At 50.0% G+C, this 9,301-nt stretch overlaps 1 protein-coding gene across 2 annotated transcripts; it reads left to right on the top strand.

Annotated features, from left to right (window-relative positions):
- The first annotated feature begins 67 nt into the window (after positions 1–67).
- Positions 68–8,759, top strand: MVK (mevalonate kinase). 2 transcript variants are annotated; one of them, XM_083150682.1, is made up of 11 exons: positions 68–213; positions 1,029–1,117; positions 2,623–2,770; positions 2,957–3,101; positions 3,996–4,151; positions 5,488–5,591; positions 6,145–6,190; positions 6,346–6,436; positions 7,016–7,132; positions 7,464–7,617; positions 8,194–8,759. In XM_083150682.1, exons 2-11 carry the CDS (start codon positions 1,040–1,042, stop codon positions 8,343–8,345), a joined length of 1,191 nt encoding a protein of 396 aa, XP_083006808.1. In that variant the 5' UTR covers positions 68–213; positions 1,029–1,039; the 3' UTR covers positions 8,346–8,759. The 2 variants fall into 2 exon arrangements, with proteins under 2 accessions (XP_083006808.1, XP_083006809.1); XM_083150683.1 differs by lacking the exons at positions 68–213; positions 1,029–1,117 and adding an exon at positions 1,468–1,480.
- Positions 8,760–9,301: the final 542 nt, after the last annotated feature.

Genomic DNA, 9,301 nt, shown 5'->3' with positions numbered 1-9,301 from the left:
CAGGCGCTGTCACACCTGTCCTCACGCCACGCCTTCCTTGCCTGGCGATTGGAGCGGAGAGGAGGGGCGGGGTTAGCGTGTGGAAGCGGAGTGGCTGATTGGTCGACCAGGGCCCAGGTGCAAGCTGGCTGCAGACTGACAGATATACAGCTCCCACGCTGCTGCTGCCGCTGTCACTGACACTGGTCACGGGAGATAGTGGGGCTGCAGCTGGTAAGTCCTGTGTGTTACTTTTCCCTGTCACCCTCAGCAGCCTTCTATCTATCTATCCATCTATCTATGTAACTCTGTCTGTCTGTCTGTCTATGTAACTATATATCTGTCTATCTGTAACTATCTCATATCTATATATGTATCTATCTATCCACCATGCAGACACCCAGATATTCTCTCTTCCTCACACTCTTGTGGTTTGCTGGGACTTGTAGTCCCCCACCGCCCACCGGGACACCCACAGGCCCACTTGCAGACAGAAGTAAGCGATACGTAGGTTTGGCTGTAGGTGCCCACAGTACACGTGAATGACAGAAGCCGGGCTGTGAAGGGAGATCTGGTCTATATAAATCACCTCAGCTTTGCTGCATGTATTCAGTGTAAGCAGCCGGTCTCCATAGGCTGTATAGTAACATGGACGAAACGCACCATATATACGAGTCGGTGGCCCAGGAGCTGCTGCGTCAGAGAACAGCAATGTGCGGACTGGACATCCTGGTCCTGGGACCTGTGCCGCTGATACGTGTTATACCTGGGACACAGTGGATCCTGATATGTATTGTAGGTGCTGACGCGTTTCTCCACCTCTCTGGCACTTTCCTCAGAGGTGTATGTGTCCCATAATAATCCTGCCATACACATCGGCCAATCCTGCTTGGTCACACGCTCACGTTCTCTTCTAGAGCTTCTGTGTCCTAATATCTTGTTTTATTCAGTTTTCTTATAAACGGTAAGTGGACTCCATTGGTCTGAACGGCGGTAATAATCCCTGCTCCCCCGTATGCCTGACATACTGTTCTCCTGTCTGGTTGCAGAGAAGGACAAGATGGCGGACGGAGAGCTGTTGGTGTCAGCCCCTGGGAAGGTGATTCTGCACGGCGAGCATGCTGTGGTGCATGGGAAGGTACGGTATCCTATTGCTGTGTATGGCATTGTACTGCCTGAGCATCGCATTGCTGTGGTGCCTGGGAAGGTACGGTGTCCTGTTGCCTGAGCATCGCATTGCTGTGGTGCCTGGGAAGGTACGGTGTCCTATTGCCTGAGCATCGCATTGCTGTGGTGCCTGGGAAGGTACGGTGTCCTGTTGCCTGAGCATCGCATTGCTGTGGTGCCTGGGAAGGTACGGTGTCCTATTGCCTGAGCGTCGCATTGCTGTGGTGCATGGGAATGTACGGTGTCCTGTTGCCTGAGCATCGCATTGCTGTGGTGCCTGGGAAGGTACGGTGTCCTATTGCCTGAGCATCGCATTGCTGTGGTGCATGGGAAGGTACGGTGTCCTATTGCCTGAGCATCGCATTGCTGTGGTGCCTGGGAAGGTACGGTGTCCTGTTGCCTAAGCATCGCATTGCTGTGGTGCATGGGAATGTACAGTGTCCTGTTGCCTGAGCATCGCATTGCTGTGGTGCCTAGGGAAGGTACGGTGTCCTATTGCCTGAGCATCGCATTGCTGTGGTGCCTGGGAAGGTATGGTGTCCTATTGCCTGAGCATCGCATTGCTGTGGTGCCTGGGAAGGTATGGTGTCCTATTGCCTGAGCATCGCATTGCTGTGGTGCCTGGGAAGGTATGGTGTCCTATTGCCTGAGCATCGCATTGCTGTGGTGCCTGGGAAGGTATGGTGTCCTATTGCCTGAGCATCGCATTGCTGTGGTGCCTGGGAAGGTACGGTGTCCTGTTGCCTGAGCATCGCATTGCTGTGGTGCATGGGAATGTACGGTGTCCTGTTGCCTGAGCATCGCATTGCTGTGGTGCCTGGGAAGGTATCGCATTGCTGTGGTGCCTGGGACTAGGGCCTCAGAGATACCAGCTGCCGGTGGGGAGAGTCCTCTGAGTGCAGCCTCTATAGGATGTTTAATCCCTAGGGGTGGACATGGGGCCCGATTCAGGTCTGCTCGCTCAACTGCATGTATTTGGAGCCTAGCATGCAGGTTAACGCTCCCCCGCTGCCTGAATCCAGGCGCTATGCTGCGAGCGGGTGCACACGCTTACACATCCGCTGGCAAGCGCCCGAATTGGGGGCAGGTGCTGATGTCATGTGACATCATCCGGCCAGTCCGAGCAGTGTTCTCTGGGGCCCGCCCAGAAATACTCAGCATGTTACTATGTTGTTCTTCATGCATCAGGCATTCACACCAGCGCCCAGCTACAGTCCTGTCTTATCCTACTATCAGATTGTTTATTTTTCTTATTTAGTCCTAAGACAGTAAAACTTCTAGCACAGTGTGGTCTGTATTTCAGCACTGCTATACAGACCAGACCTGTGCTAGAAGCCCTACAGCAGAGGGTGACCCCCCCCCCCCCCCCCACCCCAGGCTGAGAAGAGGAACTGCACGGGTTATGAAATATGACTGATCACCGGAATGTCTATGTGCTGTGTTACGTACGTTATACGCTGTATATGTTCTTCCCAGATGGCGTTGGCGGCGGGGTTAAATCTGAGAACATTCCTCAGGTTGCGGCCGTCCGCTGATAACACTGTGCTGATAAACCTTCCTAACATCGGAACCACGAAGAGTTGGGGCGTCTGTGACCTACGGCCCCTGCTGCCCGCTTTCCAAGGTGAGCAAACAGACAGCATTCCCTGCATTGCTGCTTCCAGGCCTCCATGTGCAGTATGACGGCGTTATACATGTACAGTAGGAACTACATAGGCCTGTAGGCATGACGGTGTCTCCTTATGTGTTCAGTCACACATACGTGTACAAACCACCGGTGACTGTCCTGCCCTCTCCGGCTTCCTTACAGGTAATCCCGGGGGTGTACCTGCCAGTCCCAGCCCGGAGCAGCTGAATATACTAATGAGGATAGCCGGTATCCCGGAGGATTCCAGAGACACCGAGGCACTTGCTGTTCTGACCTTCCTATACCTCTACCTCTCTATCTGCGGCCGGTGAGTGAGGCACTGATCTTGTTATAGCGTCGATATTTTGCGTATGTTTAAAATTCCGGTTCGGTACGTTATGTTGACATTTCTCACATCGACACGAAGATGCAGACATATACATATCGGCATTCAGAATTGTCAACACTGACATGTTGACGTATTGATAAGGTCAACAAGGCGTTTCCTCCCGACCGTCAATATTTTCCCTGTCAGAATTTCATGTGGCTGCATTTGGACCATGTTGATACTTTCCAGATGTCGACATGTCAGAGGTCATCATTTAACCATGTCAACATCCTAACCTGATATTCTAGTGTCGACATTATGAATGGTGCACCTAACGTTCCCCACAGACCTTTGGTATCCGGATGGAAGATCGACACTAAATAATTAATAAGTCGACACCAGATGGTCGACAGCCAATAGATTGAAAGGATCAAAAGAGCGAAGGCGTCTTCCTTTGTGATGCTTTGCATCAGGGGCCACGACACATTAAATATACATCGGTGATAAAAACCGAGGGTTAGGTGATGTTGTGTGGAGTAGAGGGCCCTGCTCATGAGAGCTTACATTCTAAAGGGGCGGGGCAGACAAAAAGGGGTGACACAGATGGGGTAGACAGTGTGCGTGGGGTTAGGGTGAGAGGTGGCTGGGTTGGGCGAAGAATTGGGTCTTGCACGCCCTTTGAGGTGGAGAGAGTCTGATGGGGAGAGAGAGAATTCCAGAGGTAGGGAGCAGCACGGGTAAAGTATCTAAGGTGGGAGTGAGAGGAAGTAACCTGTTGGCAGGACTCGGAAGGTCGATTATTGACAGATTATGATGGTTGCATTTTGTACACAAGCCGCGGATCTCCGGCGCCTGTATGTTAATATGACCGATAAACTGTTGTGTTCCACCCAGGGATCTACCAAGTCTGGAGATCGTGGTTTGGTCCCAGCTGCCTACAGGAGCCGGTTTGGGATCCAGTGCTGCCTACTCCGTGTGCCTGTCTGCTGCCTTATTAACCGCCTCGAAGAAGATTTCTCATCCAATACACAAAGAAGCGGAGACTGTGAGGTGTATATACTTGGGGGGGTATTGTTTTTCTTTTATGTCTAGCAAAAAAACCTACACCAGGCAGCCAAGGCTCTTACTTGACGTAGGAGATGGCCTCTCTCAGGACAGTAACAGATAACACCGTCCAATATAAAATAAGTGCCTGATGGTCAATATCTGGGTTGATGTTCTCAGCTAGCGATTCATTTCACCTGGCTATCAGGCTTATTCAGGATTGTGGAGTGATCAATCCTCCGCTCCTTTTTTCCCCTCGATACTAGGTTGCTTAGTTGTCATTGGATATATTTGCACGAATTTAGGATATTTTGGGGTCGCTGAAGTCAAAAATGTAAGTTGTTATTTTGAATTGGCTCTAGTTCTTAAGATAATAACACAAATGGCTTTTCCACGCAAACATTCTAGTATATTCCCCCTCTGTATTTACGATATTGGCCATAGTCCGTTCCCAGTTGTGGGGTTTGCGTTGTCTGTTGTGTTTTATTGATTCCCAACCGTGTATCTCAAAACTTGGAGCCAATCTGACAAAACTGCGGTCCTCTTCGGAACCAGGTCAACCCAAAATTGCTCTAAAATGAGTGTAATGAGAGAACCAGTTTTAGTCATTTAGAAATAGAATCCTAATAAATGAACAAAAAATGTAGTGAATAAAATGAAAATCTAAAACATTATGAAAATCAAGTCCTACATGTCCAGTCTCCAAGTCCTACATGTCCAGTCTCCAAGTCCTACATGTCCAGTCTCCAAGTCCTACATGTCCAGTCTCCAAGTCCTACATGTCCAGTCTCCAAGTCCTACATGTCCAGTCTCCAAGTCCTACATGTCCAGTCTCCAAGTCCTACAAGTCCAGTTTCCCAGTCCTACAAGTCCAGTCTCCAAGTGACCAAGTCCTACAAGTCCACCAGCCGTATTAGGCAGGAAGGACCTTGGCATGCATGCGCGAAGCCAAATGGCATCAAATTACTTTTTTTTTTTTGCAATTTGACTGACGGGAAGCCAGCGTTTGGGGATGGTAACCACCCATTTTCTGGGAGTGTCCAGATAAACGCAGGCGTCCCCAGGCATTTTCAGTGAGGGCCTGTAAAGTTGGCTTCGGCCTTGATTGGCCTGATTCAGTCAAACAGTTGAGGAAGGGTCAAGGTTATGAACCAACCGGGAAAATCATTTGCATAAGTGGGTGTTTCTTAGATTCATTCAGCCAATCTGATGCAGCCAGCAATTGTAATCATTATCTGGCACACTGGGTCGCATGCACCCAAGTCACCCCCTCTAGTGAGCTTCTATTGGTGGTTTGTATCGCTGTCCGCACCACCTGACTCTGGTGCCCTTTTTTTCCTAGGTGGTCACCGAGCGAGCTGGACCTGATTAATCTCTGGGCCTTCCAAGGCGAGAAGGTGATCCACGGCAACCCGTCCGGCGTGGACAATGCTGTCGGCACATGGGGTATGTAGCTCAACTGGGAGACGGGGGAAGAGGGTGTAACTGACCTATGAGGTTATGATTGGCTGCACCTTGTGGGCGTGGCACTAGAGCCATTGGTTTCTGCCCCATAGTAAACCAATCCGACAACCTAAATGACAAAGGTCATCAGTGCTTAAGGTCACAGGTTCAAAAGGTCGACGTCAAAATAGTCAACACATGTTTTTGACGCTTTTTTTTCCCCGGTTTTTCCCAACATTTGCTTGATTTATTATCCACGTGGTGTGGGTACATGTTTTTAGGGGCATGGTCCCGTATTATGGAGTAGCCAAGATTTGGATTCAAAACTTGTGTCAACCCAGGTCATTGTTGACTGTTAGTGGTCGTACTATACCATAACCCTAAGAAGGCTGTGGCCCTCTCCTCGGGGGCACCCACATTAGTGACATCACCAGGGTGGGCCACTGTCCGCAGGGGGTCCTGTGTGACATAGTGTGACCTGTGGGCGCTATGAATATTTGTGCATTTTATTATTTCATCACCAGCCTGTCATGTTACCTCCATTGATCTCCTGTAGGTGGCGCACTGCAGTACCAAGCTGGGGACATAACGCCAATGAAGAGGTAGAGTTTCATCCTTTGCTTTCCCCCCCCAGTCCCCACTGTGCCTGTACAGACCTGTCAGCTATCACCCCATTTCTGTACCCCCCCCCCACCACCACCACCACCACCTCCCGTTAGTATTCAGTGTTTATTGATCTCCTACGTTGTGTTTCCAGGGTCCCGGTGCTGCAGATCTTACTCACCAACACCCGAGTCCCGCGCAGTACAAAGACCCTGGTGGCGGGCGTGAAAGAGAAGCTGCTGAAGGTCCGATGTCTTGGCATTAAACTTGCGTGCTTTAACATTGTACATGACCCCAATGAAGCAATTGCATTTTCCCCTATATTATGTTCTTATATGTGCAGAGAAATCCCTCCAACAAGGGTGGCCATTATAGGGACGTATGTATACTTACCGGGTATTCAGGGCTGATCCGTGGCCTGATCAGGCGGGTGGGCTTCCTCTGACACTGAGGCTCGCCTCCTCTACCAGCATTTATGTGTCTTAACTCTGTCCAGTGTGAGAGAGGGAATCCTTTCCTCTGCAGCGAAGCGCTAGGCTGAGAGGACGGACGTCCGGGACCATCGACATCACTTGACGTCTGTGCGCCCCAGAATGCTTTGCAAACGGCATTCCCAGTGCTGCAAGGGTGCTGATCACAGAGTAGACAGGAATATGTTTATATATGAAACATCGGTGCTGCCTGACGTACAGCGTCGGGGGGGGGGGGGGGGGATATAGCAGGGGATATGATCCCGTTGGAGTGGATATCTGAAGTGATTATGTGCACAATTGTCACGTCATGTTTTGCACCATCTTGACATTCCCTTATTTTTTACCTCACAGTATCCAGGTATCATGGAACCCGTCCTGTCATCCATACATGCTGTATCCCAGGAGTGCCAGCGAGTCCTAGAGACATCAGCAGATGGGTTGTCTACGGAACATTACTCTGTGCTGGAGGTAATACACCTGGGAGGGGGGTCACCACATCTTATTGCAGTTTAACGTATCCTAGAGTTCCCAAACTCCGCCATTACAGTCCAGGCCTTACGGATATCCATGCTTGAGCACAGGTGACTTAATAAGTACCTCAGTCAATTTGATTTATCCATCTGGATACAAGTTTGGGTATCCTTATAACCTGGTCTGTTTATGGCGGAGCTCTGGAAGCCATTGTATCCCATCAGGACTTGGGTGTAATTAGTAGCGGTTAGATTCTGTAACAAGATGGCGGATATGTGGTTCAGTGCTTAACCACGCCGACACGGGATATATTCTGTTACCGTTGCAGGAATTATTCGACATCAATCAACATCATCTAAACGTGATCGGAGTCGGCCATTCCTCACTGGACCGGCTATGTCAGGTGACTGCGTCACATGGTCTGCACAGCAAGCTGACCGGCGCGGGAGGAGGCGGCTGCGCGATAACTCTGCTCCGCCCTGGTGCGTATTGCAGTCTGTGGTTCTGTACAAGTCATTCTGCGGAGCCTGACATCCTCTCTGGTCTTTATTCCATTTGCCGGCTCTGTTAGTGTAAGGAAGTGCAATACTTTCCACAGGGCTACTGTGTTGTCTTACGCGGGAGACAGAATTCCTGTTATGTTCCTGAGAGGTCATAAGTAAGCTGCATTGGTAGATAAGTGGGAATATAGGGCGTGGTTCTTAGTCACCCGTAAAAGGTCACTGATTGGACCACAAAGTGCCGCCTCCACATGGAGTGTGGCTTCCTTCCCGCATAGTAAACCACATCTGGCTATATGGACAGTAGACCTGTGGACGTCCAGCCCTGTGTTGGATAATCAAGGGCCTGGTTCATAGATACACGCTGTTCTGATGCCCATGCAGTTGAATAATCTGCTATAACCAGGCCCCAAACACTTGTTTAGGTCAATGTTCAATGTGTGGGAAGTGTGTTCTAGAACTGGCTGATAGGGGGCGCTGTGCTAGACCACATGGCCTCTACCATACGCGTATAGATAACATATTCCCGGCCTTACTAACTTCTCTCTCTTCCGTCAGACGTAGACCGTGGTGTGGTGGAAGCGGCCAAGCAGCAGCTGTCAGACTGCGGATATCAGTGCTGGGAGACCAGCATCGGGGCCCCAGGCGTCTCCCTGGACTCTCCATCTTCGCTGCCAGATGATGCTTCCAGAGCGTTCAGCACCGTGTAGACTACAGTCCGGCAATGGCGCACTGCATTGTGGGTCATCATCGTAGACGCTTCTCAGGAACATGACATTAGTCTCTTTCTTTTGTATTATGGGGAACGGGAGACGCTGCAGCAGATGGGACCATTGTGGACGTGCGATGGTGACTGGTATAACGTGTGTGTTACCGTATCCGCTGCAGCTGTCCGTCTTCTGGAGGACAAGTGAAGACACGCTACTTGGGCACTACCATTAGAGCATGTGACTTATGCAAATGCCGCCACATCTATAGCCGCCGCATCACTGTGTGGTGCGCCATTAGACTCTCACCAGCCCATAACGAGGCGCGGCCTATGCGTCAGAGTATGGCCTCCAATCGTTGTCATCACTCAGGGCCGCTTCTCACAGCAATAAGCAATTAAAAATCTCGAGAGTGAATTAATGGGCAGGATTGTTTTTCAGAAGTGTGAGGTAACTGCAGTCGCAGCTGGTTCAGACTTCGGAATGGGCCCAATGTCCGGTCGTCAGGTACAAAGGTTGTCCGATGAAAGGTCAACTGTGCTTACGGTTGACAAATACAAAAATGTTGATATGACGATGGTCAATGCGTTTTTTGGGGGGGTTCTTCACATATTTCACCATCCATGTGGACATCGATTGGGGATGGTTACCAAGGGCCTTATTTTGGTTCACTCTTTCTGACAAAATCCTTCTTAGATGGACAAAACCATGTGCACTGCAGGGGGGCAGATGTAAAATGTGCAGAGAGAATTAGATTTGGGTGAGTTATTTTGTTTCTGTGCAGGGTAAATACTGACTGCATGATATTTACCCTGCAATATAGATCTCACTTTGAAGTAAAACCCCACCCAAATCTAATTCTCTCTGCACATGTTACATCTGCCCCACCTGCAGTGCACATGGTTTTGTCCATCTAAGAAGGATTTTGTCAGAAAGAGTGAACTAAAATAAGGCCCCAA

The sequence above is a fragment of the Crinia signifera genome, chromosome 6 (genome assembly GCF_055691185.1).
Source record: "Crinia signifera chromosome 6, ASM5569118v1, whole genome shotgun sequence".
NCBI classification, from domain to species: Eukaryota; Metazoa; Chordata; class Amphibia; order Anura; family Myobatrachidae; genus Crinia; species Crinia signifera.
The sequence above is the reverse complement of the archived record's forward strand: the minus strand, read 5'-3'. Positions and strand labels throughout refer to the sequence as shown.

Coding starts and splice junctions, on each gene's coding strand:
- MVK (XM_083150682.1), top strand. CDS start 1,040: ATGGCGGACGGAGAGCTGTTGGTGTCAGCCCCTGGGAAGGTGATTCTG. Junction 2,771..2,956: donor CCTGCTGCCCGCTTTCCAAG/GTGAGCAAACAG, acceptor GCTTCCTTACAG/GTAATCCCGGGGGTGTACCT. Junction 5,592..6,144: donor CAATGCTGTCGGCACATGGG/GTATGTAGCTCA, acceptor GATCTCCTGTAG/GTGGCGCACTGCAGTACCAA.